Raw genomic sequence first — 19955 nt, forward strand, 5'->3', positions numbered from 1 at the left:
TTATCAGAGCTACTGCTTCCTGTATATTCTGGCCATTTTTCCTTTCACCTCTGGTATCAACAAGGCATTTTCCTCAGAGAACTGCAATATTTTCTTCTTTTTTTCTCAGTGTAAACTCTAAAGATGGATTTGTGGGGAAAATGCCAGTAGATCCACAGTTTCTGAAATAGTCAGACTAGACACCAACAACCATGCCAGATTCAAAATCACTGAAATCTACTTTCTTCCTTATTTTGTTGCTCAGTTTGAACTTCAGCAGGCCATCTGTATGTCTAAACAAATGATTGTGCTGCCATGTTATTGGTTAACTGTACATGTGTTTAATGAGCAGTTGAACATATACTATATACCACTTCATTTAGTGGCCAGTTAGTGTAGTTTAGCCTTCTGTTGCTGTGTGGTTTTGCTTAGCTGTCAGCATGACAAAGTATGCCGTCTTCCATCTTAAGTATGGCCCCTGTTCTGTTATTATCTAATGCGTTAATTAGTTGCTTGTTTTACTCTGTGCTGGTCTTTTTTATCGCTGTTGTTGGTTTTTGTGGCTGGGACAAGCAGCTATTCTGCCCTTTATTCCAGAGAACATTTCTACATACATCCATGGCACCATAAAACGGAAACAAGTTCTAATATACCTGGAAAAATATGTTGAATCGGTGATTTTTTAAGGCAAAATTTGACAGCAAAAGTCAGATTATGTCTTGTAATTTTGTTCAAAAAGCTTTATCTATAATTTTGTCTTAAGCTATCAAATGAAATGCAGAAAGGTAGATTGCGATGAAAGGGCTGCTTCAGCCCAGCTGGCAGTGCAAGTGCACCATCACATCTTACTCAGCTTTTATCCAAGTATTCCAAACAGCTGAATAAGTCGTCTGTAGTGACAGTGAGTTCAGTTAAACCTCAGTCTAGTGGTGTTGCTCTGGGTTTGGAAAGCCACTATTAATCAACTGGTTCAGAGACAATTGAGGAGGATTAAAAGTGCTATTCTTTCTTTTCTAAATTCCACAAGTCAAATATCAGTATAGTTTATGTGTCTTAAATTACAGTAGAGTACAATGATGGTTGCTAACCAAGGCTGCATCTGAAATCCCTTAGTAGGCTATAACAATATGAGAGATGTTGGAAATCTTGGTAAGAACCCAAGAGTGTGCAAAGTGCATACTATTACAGTATGCATTAGGATTTAGGCTCTTCAATAGATGATTATGAGCTAGGATATTAGACCCAGCTGCTTACTTAAGTATCCATAAAGCCATAGTAAGACATTTTAAAATAATAGTCAACTGAATATTAAACATAAAAGCATAATAAAATTCCTCAGTTGTCAAACTGCTGCTATAACTGCAGTCCAGACCACACGTTTGGGTAATTACACATCTTTATATTTAATGATCTGTATTTTGGTACGAATGCAAAAAAACAGTGATTACTACAAAAAACCTAACCAGCTTTGAATCGTTTAATACACTCTTTTAACACATAGTGACGAAACTTTAGCTGTCAAATTCAACAGGTTACTCAAACTAAGCTGTCATCTTAATATTTTGTGGAAAAGAAAACAGACAAAACACAGTTAATAACACATGCCCTTTACCAGGCTTTCACTGTTACCACATAACAGTCATCTCTTACTTTGGGGTCTTGCTTGCCTTTTAGTTTAGCTGCTCAGCTGAACTGAGTTCAAGTGCTTAATTTGACCAGTGGAGAACTTCTCACCTCTAGACCCTTGGTTGCTTTTGCTGTTTCTCTTGGATAATTATCCCTGAGTTGTGAAATATCATGAGCTTTTCTTCTTTCTCCACACTTTCTTCTTTCCATCATTTTGAAGTTTTATTTTTCTTTAATCAGTCTGTAGAACTTTTCGTTCGGTGGGCTCTCTTTTGAGTATATTTTTGAAAGCCAACTTTCTGGGATTTCTATCTTGCAGTGAATCTTCAGAGGCAAAACCTGTGTGCACGGGCTTTTTTTTTTAATCTTTCTTTTTTTTTTTAACTAAAACTTTTTTTTTTATCTTCTTCACTGACATGGTTACATCTCTAATATTCTTACTAGTTTATATCTATGGGCAGGATGTAGATAAGGTCATCTACTACCATATTTGGTATACTAATACCACATTTACTTGAGGAAAAGGTACGAATGGTTGCATGAGGCATAAAGTGTTTTGAGTGCTCAGGTAGAATAGAAAAACATTTTAAAGGCACCAGTCTATTTAGTTTATGATACTATTTTTCAATTTTAAAACAGTACTAACACGGAATAAAGTACATCCAAAAATCCATGAACATGCAAAGCTCTAACTGAAGTCTGGTAAACAAAGAGGTTTCTTGTTTCTGCTGCTTTTATATCTGTAGCCTTGTAATGGCTGCATGTTGTCCATTTACTGTAAACTGAGTTATTTCCTTTCATAATTCACTCTATGGTCCCCTGCTGTGGCACAGCACTCACAGACTAATTTAGCAGCTCTATAGTAAATACAGACAGAGTGATTCATCTAAAGAAAAAGGAGACAGGGTTGTTTATGGTTTCAGCAAAAAACTTTTAACTGTAATATCACAGAATGAAATGCTGTATTTTGAATACTCTTAAGTGAGTCTCGTGATGAGACATACCCTGGAGAAGTGGAGGAATTAGCAAATTTGATTTAGTCTAATGGAATCAAAAGTCAATTTCAGAATTGATGTCACAGGGTTTGGATGTAATAGATGGGCTATTTTTATCAGTACCTCTGACACAGGCTCTTCAGATTCTGGATCCAGAGCAATGTACAATGCAGCACATTTGACTCTTTTGAAAAGCACTCATTTACATTTAAAAAACTTTTGGTGTCTTGATGTTGTTTTTCTGAATGTTTATTCGGGCCAAAATATGTTTTACTTAACCTATTGTAATTTTTTTTTGTTGTTATCAAGAGCTAAAGCAAAGGATTTCCTCAAATATTCCTGTGTCTGTTCCTTCTTTCTGTGGCTGTGTGAGATTCCGGTGTACATCCATTTCTTTGATTTAACCACTCGTGGATCTCTTTTGGAAGAACCACAACATGATGAGTGATGGTTTAAGAGTTTATTCCTTCTGATATACCAGATTCCCTTTCTTTGATCAACAATTTTAAAATGAAAACAACAAATAAGCGTATACTAAAGTACTGTGCAAAACAACAAACAACATTGTCATCATAAATATTGTTCCTCTCTATGATCAATCAGGTATTTGAGCTCCTTAATCAAACTATATAGAATATTTTTTTCACATTGTGTGAGGTAGTTTGCTGTGTTTGAATCGTTTGACAGAACGAGTTGCTTAAGTAATGTACGAGCTTTAACTTTGAATCCTATATCCACAAGTGCAGCTGAGGCTTTTTAAAGTACTGTATCCCATACTTAGTTACTACAGAACTTAGATATTTTAAAAAAAAATTTATATCATTTGTATCGACCCAGTTAAACACAGACATATTTTTTTCTTTTCTTGGTAATTCAGTTTGTTTTAATTCAGTTACATCTGTGAAGCTCCCACCACACAGTTTTTATGCTGATGTCAACTCTAGAGAAGGTTTGAAACTTTACACTCACCGAGGCAGCTCTGCAACTTTACATGGTCTGAACACTTTGTGGGTGAGCAGCTGTTACAGGAGTAATAACTGCAGATGAAGAAATTTCACAAACTGAATTGTTGCAACAGTGGCATCCTATTACAGTGCCATGCTAGAGTTCGGTGAGCTGTTTAGAATGACCCATTCTTTGACAAATGCTTGTAAACAGTGTTTCTTACTCAAAAACAGTAATGTATCACACATTGCTCATTGCTTTTCTTCATCACTTAACCAGAGTAAGGAATTCATTACACCACTTGATATGTTACTTCCCTGTTACTCAGTAAAATGACGTGAAATGCAGTCTCATAATTAGCTGTATAAACCTCAGGTTTTTTTCAAGTTAACAGAAACTCGACAACACAGAGTTGAGAACCAGCCCAAAGAGACTAAAAAGTAACTGGCACAGTAATTCTACTTTTGCATGAACAGTTACCTGTTGAAGTTCAAGCCCTTGCTGCACTTTACTATCATGCTCTCATCCTTTTTGAAAATAAAAATAAAAGTAATGTTTATATCTTCACCGTAGACCGCTTCACCATTTTGCCTCCCACCCACCCACACACAAACTGAAATGAGCTGATTGTGTTATGAGGGAAGAAAAAAGCATGTTTATTTAATTTTTTCCCCCCCGGTGTGCAGACAACTGAAGAACCTTTGTAACAGAAGTACATAATTGTAACTGCAGTTTAATTGTAGAATTTAGTATTTTTTGTTATATTACTGCATTGCTAAAAAATGTAATGTGATTACAGTAATGCGTTACTTTAAAACAGATTGATTATAGATTGCAGCTGGTCCAAAGCAAAGGCCAGTGAATTAAAAATGGAAGGACAGGTGGTATAATTTAATAACAGTACTGTTAAGCTCTTAAATCCTCTTTGTTTTAATCTGGACCTCGGGACAACTAGGATGAAGTGGGAATGTGGAAACTTAAAACATCAGAGAGGTAAGGAAGTACAAGCCCATGCAATAAAATCTTAATATCAATCTTAAGCCTGACTGGAATTCAGTGTAAGGAAGTCAATATAGGCGATACGTGGGCCTGCTTGCATATGCCAGATAAGTTGGGTAACTGCATTTTTGGACCAACTGCAGTCAACCAAGCAACAACAGCCTGCCATCTAAATAAAGACTGTTAAAACTGGCTCAATGAAGCGACATGACGGCATGAATAAGCTTTTCACATTCTTCTAGGAAAGAAACAGCTTGACCTTCACAAGTATCCAAAACTCAAAAAAAGTTAGTTTTACTTGTTTATAAAGGTTAAAGTACCTTCAAAGATCATTCCCAGGTTCTTTACATTGGGGAGTCTCCATCTTTAAAGGCCAGGGGTTGCCAGTGTTATGGAAGTCCAAACAACATGACTTTTATTTCTGATCATTTAAACTATGACAGTTTAGCTTTTTAGCAGGCAGTGATAAGGCCTGTCAGAGGTGTCATAGTTTAAACAGAGAAATCTACGGCGAACACACCAACATGTACTTTAATGTTTATTGTTTGCTACACATACTTCATTTCAAATAAGAGGCAAGTTTTCTTCATAAATCTAACTATTGTGTGATTTCTGGCCTCTCATCATGTATTATGGTTAAAGTCACCAACTGTTATGGTGACTGTTGTATAATGTATGAAATACACATTTTTTTCTGTATATTGTTTTTTTACTGTATAGATGTTAAATGTTAACTGAGAACTGGGTGCAGGTTTTTGTAAGATTTTCTTTAATAATAGTTCTCTGTGAAACACGACAGACTTTCACGCTGTCACTTTGTTTTGTGAATTACCATCCAAACCCTACCTTTAACTGAAGCCCTTTTAAAATTTCATGCTCTTAGTCGACCTTGAAGAAAATATTTCTCTGCTTTATTTGATCAAGATAGGTTGAAAAGGAATAGTAAAGGCGCAGATCACAAAAAGCTTACATTTTTTATGGTGAAAGCATTCTTTTCTTTCTCTCCCTGCTTTCTTGCAGGTGAGTTTGTGACAAATGCTCATTAAAACCTGTCTTTTTTTAATTTTTTTTTTATGCTGCTCTTTAAAATGCCAGCGACAGTCACCTTGACAGCACCATTGCCTCTCCAGTGTTGTTGGAAAATGCCTGGTTTTGAATTTGTTTTCAGTGGGTGGTAATCACAGTGTCTGTAAATTTGTCTTTATAAATTGAGGTTTACTATATCCTGGATGCCCCCCTGTAATATATTAGAAGGTGTTTTACAGCATAAAAATACCAGTTACACACAAAAACACTTAGTCATCCTTTTTCACTTCACTATGTTAGAAGTACATCTAAACCAGGGGTGTCAAACTTAATGCTTGGGGGGCAGACTCTGCAAACAGTCCCATCCCACCTTGGAAAATGTGAATGTGACCCTATTGTTATAGCTTTTCCTTTTGATAAACAGCGCAGCCCAATTGCTATTTATGGTACAACAAAATAATAATATAACAGATAAACAAATAAATGACAGAAAAGTTCCCTTTTTTTTAATCTGCTATAGAAATTTCTGTTTAAAAAATGGGAGAAAAAAGCAGAAGTTTTTTTGTAAATTAACAAAAACTGTATATTTTGAACTACCAGAACTTTTTTCTCCAATTTTACAAATTTATCATGTCGTTTTACTGTTCTGGCCCACATAAGATCAAAGCGATTAGTACTCTAAGCGATCGGTGTGAGAACCGGGCAGAACACTTACATTCTCTTCCACTAGAGGGCAGTACACCTACCAGCAGTGTTGCCAACTTAGCGACTTTGTTGCTATATTTAGCGAGTTTTCAGACCCCTTAGCGACTTTTTTTTAGAAAAAAAAGTCGTGAAAGCGCGTATCGCTTTTACTCTCAACAAGCAGCGGGTGCTGTAATGCAGTCAGTTATTGTTTTACTCTTTTACTCTTATGCTGTTTTGTGGATCACAAGGTTTAAAACTACTTATAAACACACACACAAAGCAACTCCACCAGAGTGCCTATTTCGGGTCACTTTTGCCGGTCCAAGCCCGGGTAAAGGAGCAGGGTTGGAATTGTGACATTAAAAAAAACAATAATTGCTAAAAGAAATTTAATTTGTAGTTCTAAATAAACTCTAAATGCATTTAGGACGTTTTTTACTCACTTTATGTCTCTTCCACGATGTTATTTCTCTCTCCAACAACATAGGTTACAATTAGATTGGCATGACCAATTATGCAAATTAGGCGATGATGTCATTTAGCGACTTCTAGCGACTTTTAGGACAGCCAATAGCGATTTTCGTTACTGAGGAGTTGGCAACACTGCCTACCAGCTCTAATTAAATGGGTCGCCAACTGCCAGTAAAACAGACGAAGAAGAAATTACACGCTAGCCATGTTCTGAGAAGTGGCAGGGCGTTATAGGGCATTAAATATTTGAAAAGAAAAAGTAGTCAATCTGTCCTGGAGAAAATTCCGACCCACATGAAGACCCTAGTTTGGTGGTGTGCCGTGTGATTTTTCTAATGTGAAATATGTGCCGTGGCTCCAAAAGGTTGGGAAACACTGGCCTAAACATTATATTCAGGCTGATGTAGATACCGCATGAAGATATGCCTTTTTCATAAAGTTTCACCCACTGAATCATATTGTCCATACGTCTTAGGTTATATTTTTTGTTTTGTTCTTTTGCACACTGATGTAAGGTGACCACTCATTGCATGCCCGAATTGTGCTGCACAGATAAAATGCAGCTTTTGGATCTCATCCAGGGAGGTTCACAAACTTTTGTCATTACTGTTCTTGAGTGCATACAAATGCTAATTAATACATAATTTCAGAGCCATATGGTGTAATTTACCGAGCTGGATGGTTTTGAGCTTTCATGTGAAGCAGCTGTGAACATTAGAGTCACATCCTTTGTGTTTTTGTTCAATGTGCTGAAAAACTATAACAGCAGACGTTAGCATTCTTCCATCTCCAGACCTCACATAACATGCTTTGAAATATGTTGCTGTTTGACTTCACTGCTGTGCATCTGACTCTACCAAGGAGATCACAAGGTTGTCTTAGTGGATTCGTGTTTATCATTTTAGTTGTGATTATCGCTGGCATCAGCGAGTGTTCTTAGTGCATCTTATAGTATGCTAGAGAGAGCTGCTGTTCGGAACCATTCATTCAACCTGATTTGCTGTACAGAAGTCGTGAGATAAAAATTCTTCCTGTCCTTGAAAGAAATGAGTGCTGAGTGACAGGCTGCTTTTGATGCCAGAAATGAAAGCCATCATAAAGCTGATATCTCACTGCCGGGGGGGAGTTTGTCTTGCCTTGCTGCCATTTTAATTGACTGCTGAGGCAGCAATTTTAGTACAGTGCTGTGTAAAAGTCCTGAACCAACCCTCATTGTTTATTCTGCAAGGAAAATGGGCAGAGGTGGCAAAAGTACAGACATTCTGTACTTAAGTATAAGTACAGATACTAGTAAAAGTTGTATAAGTTGAAGTTGAAGCCTATACGTTTACTCAAGTGAAAGTAAACATATAGGCTGTGAAATGTACTCAAAGTACAGAAACCAAAAAGTACTTCTTTGGAGGACGTTTCTACCTGCTATTTTTGTGCAGCAAAACCTGAGCCTTGTCCAATATTTATATAATAATAAAATAATAATAAAGTTTAATTCTAATAAATGTACCCAGCTTACATCAGGTACGTGGAACACTAGCAGAGAAAAAAAGGAAAATAAAAAAAGTAGTTCTTTTTAAAATAAAAGTAAAACGTTCCCAAAAAATAACTACTCAAGCAAAGATACCTGAAAATTCTTCTGTTTGGTTATGACCACTTTTATTCTTCAACACAGCCTGAACTCTCTTAGGAAAACTTTCTTGTTTCGTCAGGAATAACTCTCCAGTCTGCTTGAAGGACATTCAAAGCTCTCCTTGGGATGTTGGCTGTGTGTAGCTCGGACTCTGGGGAGGCCAGTCCATGACTGTTGGGTTTTTCTATTGCATGTTAGATCAAAAAAATGACAGAACTTTTCTGTGTTCATAATTTAACACCACTGGCTGAAATGCAGCCCTAAATCCTAACAGAGGCTCCACTCTGTTTTCCACGTGGCTAACGACACCGCTCTCCTTACCTCCTTCATACATATTGACGACAATTTGGACAATTTTAAATTTGGATTCATTACTCCATAAGACCTGTTTCCACTGATTTTCATTCTTGATCTTGTGATTTAACACACTTCAGGCTTTTCTCCCTGCTTCCCTTCCTTAATGGTTTCTTGACAGACACCCTTCTACTGACACCATTTTTGATGAGGCTTCAGTGAACGGTAGATGGATCTCCTGAAGGGCCTAATGAATCTTTAAGGTCCTGTGTAAGGTCTTTGCTGGATTTATTTTCCTATGTCTTAAGGACATGCATTTCAGATGACTGAAAGACATCAGTTATATATATATCATTTTCAGGTTTTTTTTTTTTTTTTTGACCTGCCACTTCTTCTTTTATCCTCCACTTGTCCAGTTTCTTCAAATTATTTTAGGACACACTGCACAGCATGCCAAGATATGCCCGATTTTCAGCTAATAGATCTATGTGACTCAACTTGTTGGTGCGAAAATACAATTTATTCCTGGCAATTTATGTTTTGCAGATTCAACTAAAGAAATGGGAACAAAGTGTTTTAGTAACAGGCTGCAGGCACTTAAAAATATAATTTAAAAGATGTCTGTTATGTCTCGACACGACACTGGTTCGTTCCTTGAGTCAGATGTCCTTTCTCATAGATGAGTTTGTTTTGGGGGTTTGAGGTCTTGATGCATAAAGTAAGACTTCTTGATTAAGGTTTAATATTTAAGAGTATTTTGGAAATATATTGAAATAATAAACATGACAACACATCGATTGAGCTTTCAAATATCATGTTATCTTTATCATAACGAATGTGACATATTTGTTTAATCTAAGTTATGTGTGTGTTTTTAGAATCACTGGAAGCTAAAACTCACTGAATTAGTCCTAACATGCAGCACGTGTAGCTGCTTGGGTCTTTTGTGATGTTGTTTTGCACTTTCACATATGAATTTTAATATATAAAGCTACCTTGGCTGTTTTTTCCTTTCTTCTTGTATAGTTTATTGTTGTTATGTTATTATTATTATAATACAATATAGTTTATTTATATTATATTATTGTTGCCTTGTACTGTTAGTATTTTCTACAGTCTAATGTCATGTTTTGACCCACTGTCATGTGATTTGTGTCACTTCACTTTATATCCTAAAGGAAAATCTTCCCCTCTCATCTTTCATCCCCTTCTCCTCCCTTCTATCCTCTCGTCTCCTGTTTCTCTCCATCCTCTATGCTCCCTGTCGGCTCTCCCTTCCTCCCTATCTTCCTCTGTGTAGCCTGTAATGATCTGGTGGCCTCAGGCAGAGACAGGAAGCCCAATGCTTTGGTCCAGGTGGCTGTCATAGATCCCCACAAGCAGCACCTCGTGTCTCACGCCTGCACAGAGATAGTTGAGGTAAGGCATCACACGCACACGCACCATCCTCTTGCTTGTCTCCGGCCTATGATGTTTGTTGTTTTGCCGTATCTCTGGGTCACCAAGTCTCCGTTGGTATTCTCTCCATCGCTGTCTGCCCTCCTTTCTATCAACCTTGCTTTTCCATCTGACTCACTGAACTGGAACAGACAATGAGCCCTAACCTTCTATTTCTAGTGACAGCTGAGTCCAGACATTCACATGAGTGACTGTGTTGCGTGTCAATCATGCATTTACAGTACATATACAGTATGCGTTTGTGGGTTTAATTGTGTGTGGGTAAAACAGTGAGAGTGTTTTGCGCTCTTTGACCTCTTTAAATTCTTCTTCTTTTACTTCCACCGTGACAGTGTTGTTGCTGAGACAGCAGCCACATGAGTGTTTTCTGGGCAGCAACAGCTGCCCCCGTCCCACTTTGGAACACCCACCTACACACATGTGCAGAGGCCAACACACACACACAGTCCTTTTTTTCTCTTCTCCTTCCTCATATGAGGGCAAAGTTTCCAGGCGCATAGAAAGGAGACACTATTTCCCTCCTAATCCAGTAAAGCTAAATTAGCATAACCGTCTCTTTCAAAGACTGATTTCAACTGCTTTTCCCCTCAGTCAAGGGAGCAGCAGAGTATGTGTGTTTGTGCATGTGTGAGTGGAAAGACAGGATGTGGTAGGACACTGTATGCTGGCTCAGCCAGCTCTGCAGACACTCTGAAGGCTGCTGGAGTTTTGATTTCATGGCTGTAATGTTAAGGATTTGGAGTATGATCTGAGGATATGAACTGCTTTTGTCTTCACACAAAAAAAAGGGTACGTACCCATTCATTGTGATTTAATGAGTGTGTTTTAAAAGAGAGGTTTGCACCCTTACAGAGAGTCTGGTAGATTTGCTGTCCGTATATTCACTTTATTAGTCTGGATTGTGTCATAAAAGTGAACATTTCTTCTGTTACATAAACCAGTGTATTTAGCATTTCCCCCCAGAAACCGGATCAATCAGAAAACCAATATTAGTGTTATTTGGACTCAGACTTGAAGCCAAACTGAGAAGAGAATATGTCTTGTTGAAATAATCTTTGATTGAAGTTTTAATGGAGCAAGGGATTCTTGCCTGTAGGCTTTCACACTTAATACAGAAACAAATGTTTATTAACTTGTATGACCAAAGGCAGACGTGTGTGTGTGTGTGTGTGTGTGTGTGTGTGTGTGTGTGTGTGTGTGTGTGTGTGTGTGTGTGTGTGTGCAGGCCCCGGGGAGCTTACTCTATGTGTATTATTTGAAGACAGCACTTGTGTTTTCACTGTTGTCACATTCCCAGGATGCTTTCTCTCAACAGCTGCTGTCGGCTTTGCGAGCGCCGGGCCTGGCTGGCTGTGTGAAGTCTTGCTCGTGTAATATGTGTGCTATCATGCTGTATGTGATAGAAAGATTTCATTTAGAAGATAAATGATAGAGCATGCCAGGTGCTACAAAGCCTCTCTGGTCCCGCCCGTCAATCGTGCTCAGGTCAGGGGGAAAATGTTCTTTGTTTTATGAAAGCTATATGATCACTCTTTATGTCTCACCACTCACATGTTTCAGAGGAAGTAAGAACAGGGACTCGCAAAACACAAGAGGAACAATTCCAGGTGTTTTTAAGAGCTCTTTGGAGCCGTTGTTGGGATTACTACTCAAGAAAAGTAATGGATTACATTACTCATGTTTCTTAAAAAGAATGCAGCACATTACTTAATTACTTGCCAGAGAGGTCATTTGTTACACTAGTCACTACATTACTTTCTTGTTACTCTATAAATTCACCTGAAACCCATTGTCTCATAATTAGCTTTTAACTATATAAACTTACAGGATACATTCCCACACACCAACACAAATCCCTATCCTAATGATGACATGCATACGATTTTTTCATTTAGTTTTTAAGTATGAACACAAAGCAAAGATTAAAACCAGCACAAAAAGACTTTAAAGCGATCGCCACAGTGAGTCTTCTTTAGAAACATGAACAGGTGTAAATGGAGGCCCCAACCTGACTGCTCATTACTGCTTTTGTTACCTGTTGAAGATCAGGCTGTCCGATGGTCTGGGGTCAGCATTCACTCAGCTTGAACGTTACTCTGGGTTCTTGGCTAGCTTAGCGTTATCATGCTGGTGCAGATGCTTGCAAAGAGGCGAAGTTGTGTTAGCAGCATAATGCGGCTTCTGTCTGTCCTGCATGCAGTTTCCACTTTACCGTCGCACTCATGTCTTTTTTAGTGCATGTTTGTTTGGTGCACCTTTGTAAGTAATGACATATTTGTAACTGTAATGCAGTTACTGCTGAAAAAATGCAGTGTGTTTACAGTAACACGTGACTTTGTATCTCATTACTCCCAACACTGTATATAACTTAAAGAGACAAAGTCACAAAAAGAACAAAAACATTGCAACCTGAAACAATAGGAAGACAAAAAGTGGGCTCAAGTGGATTGCATTGTTTTATTTACATCCCAACATTTTTGTAACTGGGGTTGTAGTACAGAACCGGGACTCTGTATTTTAACTTGACCCATTTTGTCTCCATAAGCAGATTTATGTCTCAGTGCGGATACTGCAGCTTAACCTGCGGTTGGTAAAACAGAAAAGCGACAAGTGACAGCTTAAATGCTGAAAAAATGGTTTTTGGTCACATTGTATTTGAAGCTACCAACACACACATACAGACACAGAAAAATGCCATCTGGTATTTTACCAAATGTTCAGAGAAAGGAGATGTCCTTTTTGTAGAAATTGTAAGTCCTTTGTTTTCCACATGTGCATGCTTTCTCTGTGCTGAGCCTGACACAAGAGACAGAAATTGGGATGGAAAAAGTTGCATTTTCTGCCAATCCCTAATACTTCTGTGTAGGAAAATCCCTTTCCTTAAACATGGGCAATGGGTCCAGAAGTGGTGGTACTTGAGGGGATTTGACGTCATGCAAAGGCAGGGGATAAAACAGCCTTTGATGTCAGGCTAGTCAAGCAAAGAACCCCTGCCTGGAACAAGTCCAAAAGTCTACTCTCTCTGTGTATATGTAATTATGAATGGTCAAGGAAACTCGACCCAGAGTACTTGCACTTCCCCCTCTGCCCAATCGCACACAAACACACACACACCCTCTTAATGGCCTAAATTGGTTATTCCACAGAGATTTGCAACCCAGACTGACAAAAAGACAAGAGAGGGCCAGCTGTCTCCCATAGCATATGTTGACCACTTGTATGACAGCCCGGCTCACTTCTTTGTGTAAATGGAGACAGCATTACCACTTTAGCTCATCTCAGCCCATCAGCAGCTCTAAGAAGATTCAGCTGTAGCCGAGGCTGCCAAGCATGCTGGTAAGTCTGAATGAGGCATATTCAGCGTGCCAGAGAGGGAGGTGTAATGGATTATGTCTGTGTACCTGCACATTCTCGAGTATAATGGTCAAGTCTGTCTTTTTGTCAGTGTATAGTACAGATAAGATCCCCATTTGCTCTGGGCTCAAAGCAGTGCATTGATTCCACTGCGTGTGTACCTACTGTGCTCAATCAGGCTGTGTGTTTAGAGCGTCGGTGTACACAAACCACACAGCTTCATGGCTGGGTGGCAAAATGGCACCAGGCGTCAAGACTAATATTACCGCGTCTAGAGACATGAAATCAGAAGCAATAGACTTGTTTTATTTCCCCTCTGTCAGCCCGGCGTAGATTTCTGAAGGATCAGCGGGGTTAGTGGTGTGGTGAGGAGGTGGTTTTTGTGCGTTCTGTCTGTGTGTATGTGTGTGAGCGTGCAGTTAAACACATAATTCTGTCCTTGTGTGTTAAGCGCACTGCTGTTTTTAGGGAGACTTCAGAGTCTGGCTCTCCGAGCTCCGAAAACCCTGGATTGTCTAAGGCTCTTCGGCTGATGTGTCAATCTCAGCAGAGCTACAGAAAAGCAGATGAAGCATTCATTCAATGTTGACTTTTTTTAAAAACTCATTCCGAAGAAATAACAAACTATCGTGTTTAGGTGATGGATGAAAACACCTGAACACACGCGGCAGAAGAATCTCAGCAGAGTATTTAACCACAACACCTGTGGTTTGATTACTTGGTTTGAGGGCCTTTGTTCATATCATACCCTTCATTCTCTGCTTCGTTTTCCTCTCTCTATACACTATAAACTGACATAATTAACTGCTTTTGAAATATTGCCTATTTAAAAAAATCTGTGGTATGTCAAAGTGCTGAAGTAACTCTTTTCATCTTCTAGCGGCCTTGCACCCACCAACCTCCTTGTAATAAGGTCTGTGCAATAAATCGCTGTTATAATTTATCCGCTTGCCAGGAAATCATATTTTGATGGTACGTGCTGTGATCAAAAAAAAAAAAAAAGCATAAACCTAATTTAATTTGTGAGCTATCCACTCCATAGCTGCCTCCTTTTGCGGCTTCCACTGATTTTGTTTCATTTGGATTATTCTCTTGAAGTCTTCCTCTGCACGCTGTGCCTGTCTCATATCAGTGATGCACACTGTATCTCATCCACAATGTTAAAATGCTCACCCTTCGACTGCAGTTTGATTTTGGGGGAGAGGACAGTTGAAGGGAAGCATATCTGGCAGCACAGGGTGGGTAGTTAGTAGGGGTGCAACGATACACAAAATTCATGGTTCGGTTCGATACTTTGGTGTCACGGTTCGATGTTTTTTTGATACAAAAAAATGTTCATGCCTTTTTAATTTGTCATTTATTAAAATAACTCAAAAGTACAGTTTTTAAATTTAATGTTGCTGAAACAACAAAATAATAAAAAATAAATAAATTTATCTGATCGAGAAATCACTCATCTTTGGAAAAGAGAGTTTATTACAGAGAAATGTCTCTTTCCAAAATAAAAGCTATACTATACGCTTCTTCTGGGCTATATTCTCAGCAGCATATTAAACATATCAGGTCCCCATAAGGAGAATCATGTGCTAACGGCTGTCTAAATGACTCGGGTAAAGTTTGTAGCATGCGTGCTTGCTGTTTTTGTCTGCTTCCACTTGTCTTTGCACTAGGATGATGTCGGTATAAATGTGCAGTCATATTCGTTGTGTTCCCACTAGTGCTGTCAGCGTTAATCTCGTTGAAAGGACATTAACGCCATAACGCGGAAAATCTCCGTTAACAAGTTACCGCGGATCGCCCCGTGCGTGGGGCTGGACGGCATCAACACGTTAACAAGCTAACTGTGCTAATGCACTAGTTCCCACCAATTGAGCATTGCATGGCACATCCGACATACTGTTTTACTTTTGTCTATGAGGCGCTTACCATCAGGGTCATGCTTCACATGAAAACCAAAATAGTTCCAAACGCCAGATCTGGGGGGAGGTTCAATTTCGGGTAGCGTTGAGGCAGTTGCCATGTTGCAACGAGCTTAGCTCCTGTCTTGCTAGCTTGCGCTGCGCTCAGTGGATCTGCGCTCAACAGTGCAGCCTAGGCGGAGTAGACGAACGCAGATCCACTGAGCGCTCAACACAGACAGCATGGTCAGAAGAAAAGTTGATAAAATAAATTAAAAATTTTGTATTGTTCGATACAAATGCGTACCAAACCGAAAGCACTGTATCGAACGGTTCAATATCGATACGAGTATTGTTGCACCCCTAGTAGTTAGCTAAAAAGATTCTTCTAGTTTAGCCAAAAAGTCCTAGCCTTTTCAGTGCTCTGTGATGTCAAGGCGAAGCTGCGTCGACACTCTGACACAAGGAGAAAATTCAGTGTAAAAAATAAAGACAAGCACTGTTCACTTGTCACGCTCTTGATCTTGAAGCTCTGCCTTTAAGTTTGGACACTAGAGCTCTTGGACTGCTGTTTAGCATCTGGGTCGCTGAGCTGAGCCAGGCCCAGCTCTCATCATAAGTAATGATTCTAGACATGAAGGTTGGGTCATTCTGGCATGGAAGTTGCTGCAAAACTGCAAATGCGCAAGGGCAAGTAGTCAGACGTGATGGACGGGTCTTCTTTATAAAAATTGTGGAAGCACTGGAAATGGTGCAGAGCCCACAAAGAAAATGACCTTGAAGGAATAAGTGGCCAGCTTTTAATTAAGATGCTTTTTTGCTTCCATGCGTATAGTTGCAGATTTTTTTTCATTGCACGATCTATAACCACTATAACTATGTAACAGCTGCACAAAACAGTTCAGTAGTGTGTAGTCTTATTTTTTATGCTGTGCTTTTTTTTTCAAACTTAAGGGTGTGTTCAGACATTCACGCATAGCTGCCAGTCTGTCTGTATCAGTCTCATTACCAGTCTCCAATCTGTCCCCACACGGTCCCAAAGGGCTGCGTTCGAGAGACGCCCATCAGAGCTGTGCGAGGGAACAGGAAACCCCCAGTGTAAACAGAATGCTTTGAATTGGTTCAAATAGACAACAGCAAGTAGTTAAACACTGCTTGAGACTTCTCAGGAAAGCCCCTCAGCTCCTGGAACAATACGCTTTATTCCTGGAGTTGGAGGGAATAAAATGTGTTGCTCTGTTTGTCAGCAGGAATACGAGGGGGGGCAAAAGTCAACTATAAATTTTGTGTGAAGATTTGAATCACTTCTTTAAAACAAAAAATGTAATATAGAGCACTGGCTTTACTAGAGGGCTGCGGTCTCTGAATGCCAATCAGGTTTTTAGTAGAATTTATTGCAGATTGCAATAAAAAAAAGTTCTTTTATTTTTGCAAACATTTGATACGAACGGGATTTACTTTAAAGTAATTCATGAATGTTACAGAGATGCCTTAAAAGTTTTATCAGCCAGGTCTGACCAGAGGCATTATTGCTATAAATTATAAATGACTGTGTCTACTTGTCTCATACTCGGAGTCTAAATTCTCTGGCTTTTTATCTAATCAGTACAGATAAAGTAGTTATTGAGTGTAACTTTTAACACACCTATAATCAGATCTGAGGCAGCGATTCCACTATTATTTACCTCAGTGTCACATGCCTGCAGAATGGAGGAGAGGTGTATAAATACATTTCACACACACAGGTTGAATATCATGCTAATATTGCTGCTGCCTCACTGCAAATGACATTCAGTACTTTTGACCCACTGACAAAGCAGCAAATCAGAGGAGGAGAGAAAAAGCGAGGTTACACAAATGTCACCTGATTCATGGTCTATGTTAAGTTGCTGATATAAAAAAAGAAAAATCAATAAAAATGTGGGTAACTGCAGATGCCACAGCTTATCCATCCGTCAGGTTTCAGACCCAGACGTAGGACTCACAGCACAGGAGGAGAAGAGAAAGCAAGCTTCTAACGAGGGACAATTATTCAAACGTATGAACTTGATGCAGAAATACAAAAAGACTTAAATAAAGAGACTGAAAAGCCTGGGGGAATATGAAATTACGTTATAAACAGTAAACAATAAACAAGAAAGCAGCTGAACATAAATCCCCACAAGCCAACAAAAGCTCTAAACGCTGGGTCTGAGACTCAGGAACCATGACACCGTTTTATTCCACTTTAAGGTCACAAAGGACCGGAGCCTATCCCAGCTGTCATAGGACGGAGGCAGGGCACACCCTAGACAGATCAGCAGTTTAATTTCATTTTATTTTCATGGCACAAATTCACAGCAGTAGGCATTTCATATTGTAAGGAAAGGACAAAGAAAAACAACGATTCAACCATTCCCTATCAGCCGTCACAGGCAAAAGTGAAGAGGAAGATACTAAGAGGAAGATACCTCCAGCTGAACCAGGCTCAGCGAGGGAGGGCGCCCACCCCCTGCTGCGACTGATAGGCGTGAAGGAAGGAGAAGAGAGCAAAGAGGAGCGAAGCAAGGCAGCTATAATATTACAATAAACCCGCAGCATTTTGGTGGGGCCAGCTACCCCCTGCCAGTAACATGTAGCTCAGAGTCCCAGAAATTTCCAGAAAGACAAAGAAAGAGCGGGGATGGACAAGGCAAGGATCGCTGAATCGATCACAAAATGTAGAGAATTAAACACTGAAAGCTCATCCTATTGATCGTCTTGCACACAAAACTTTTATAACAGTTTAAAATATGCCTAAAGGTCCCTTAAGGACAGTGTTTTTTGTATGTAACAATGATTTCCTTTGTTTTGATACATCACGGAAGCAAAGGCGTATCACCATGACGCTGTCAGAAAATACCACCAATTTCCCTTTTTCAAAAATGTTGTTGATAAATCATACCTTGCAGATCCCAGCACGTAGGCTCGTCTTATTTCATGACACTGCTTGTCTGCTGCTTGGCTCGTTTCGTCGCGTCTTGTTTCTAGAAAGGTTTTGATGTAAAAGCAAATAGCACTCAGAACCCTTGTTAGCAGGTGTGGAAATGAAAGGAAAGTCTCAAACGAGCACAACAGAAGTTAAAGGTGGTGACTGGGTCCTGCGATTTGAGGGAGGTTGTGAGCAAATATTGGCTAATGCCATGCTGCCTTCTGGTGTTTGAAAGCCCAACACTGTCTGCTGTGTTTGCTTTAATCCTATTGCCTGCTTGCCACTGCACCAGCTTACCTGTCAACATTTGTTGCTCCTGATCTGCAGCCTCAGTTGGCAGACTGTATTTATGCCACACCTCCAGGTAGACCCACTAGGGAGAGCTCTATCTTCTGCTTTTGTGCCCAGGAGAGGTGAGAGGAATGGAGAGAAATGCCAGGAGGAGGAAGAGGGCAGACTGAGCTCAGCTGCTGGCTCATTTACCCAGCAAAAAAAAAAAAAAAGTCCTCTTCCTTTTTTCCCCCTCTTCAGCTTCCTGCTTTTTCACATCTGTGTTGCAGTGCAAATGTGGATATCGCACATGTGTGTACACACACGAGCGCAAACTATATCTCACCATAGTCCTGTGCTGTCCCTCTCTCTTGCCAGGCGAACAAAGACCCACTGTTTCTGACGGGGGTGACCTTCCCTTCAGAGTATCCTGCTAGCCCAGAGACGCTAGTCAAGCTAAGCGTGTATGATGCAAAGGACAAGACCCAGGAATCAGTGAGTAAACACTTTTTGCTCTGCATGTGTGTGCGTCGCATATGTGCATGCTAAAAATCCAGTGGGTGAGAAACGGGGAGCTGTAACGATGACAGCCTGCTCACAACTGGCTTTGAACACATCTCTCGAGTGGAGGTTTTGCTGTACCGAGCTTTAAACTATACAGGGGGATGATCATTAAAAGAAATCCGGTTTCAGAATCTCATTATGTTTAAATTTATCCTGCTTATTCGGAGGTGCAAAGAGTTGCGTGCTGATTTACAGGACTGAATCACGGCTGTATCGTTCCAATCAGTCTCAGACCAAAACTTTTTGCCTCGAGTTTTGAAGGAAAAGGTTGTGAAGCCTTCAGTGAGCATCCGTGCATGGCACTGATCCCGTGGGAAAACCAATCGGCACATCAGTGGGAATGGAAAAGAGAGCCAGACATAGAATCCTGAATGGGCCGGGCCCTCTGATTTAGACGTTTAAAACAGACTTTATAACAGGCTTTTCAGTGTGCGCCGACGTTTGATCTCAATCAGCCACCCCACTCAACCCTGCGTGCCAAGATCTTAATTTGGCATAACTTACTATGAAACATTCATGAGCTTTTTTTTTGATGAGTTAGGACTTCAGTATAGCAGTGGTTAGTATTTGCAAATGTATTACATTAAGGCCTCTGATTTTGTGTTGGCACAAGGCCAGCAGTAGCGCAAATGCAGTCCCAGTGTGTCTGCGCACCGGAGCTGTGTTTGCTCTGGTGCGCAGACACACTGGGCCCACTTTTTTTCTACACTTACTGTGTGGATGCACGCAGCCTGTAGCTAACTTGAAATGACCTATTTTAACGATCTGCTACTTGACTTGGCGTGAAAAAACAAATGTGTTTTTCCACCTGTGGC

At 39.8% G+C, this 19955-nt stretch overlaps 1 protein-coding gene across 4 annotated transcripts in view; it reads left to right on the forward strand.

Moving 5' to 3' along the window:
* inpp4b (inositol polyphosphate-4-phosphatase type II B) overlaps positions 1-19955 on the forward strand; it is a 190901-nt gene that overhangs the window by 20795 nt on the left and 150151 nt on the right. For 2 of the 4 annotated variants that reach the window (XM_085409653.1, XM_085409654.1), the window contains exons 3-4: positions 9947-10065; positions 18955-19071. In XM_085409653.1, the coding sequence (XP_085265779.1) occupies positions 9947-10065; positions 18955-19071 (236 nt within the window). Of the gene's footprint in view, positions 1-9946; positions 10066-10563; positions 10894-13302; positions 13441-18954; positions 19072-19955 lie in introns of those variants that run through there. The other 2 variants (XM_085409655.1, XM_085409657.1) reach the window with 2 other exon arrangements.

This window comes from Rhamphochromis longiceps, linkage group LG6 (assembly GCF_057381845.1).
Source record: "Rhamphochromis longiceps isolate RC_006_pf linkage group LG6, R_longiceps_female_GT1.1, whole genome shotgun sequence".
NCBI lineage: Eukaryota > Metazoa > Chordata > Actinopteri > Cichliformes > Cichlidae > Rhamphochromis > Rhamphochromis longiceps.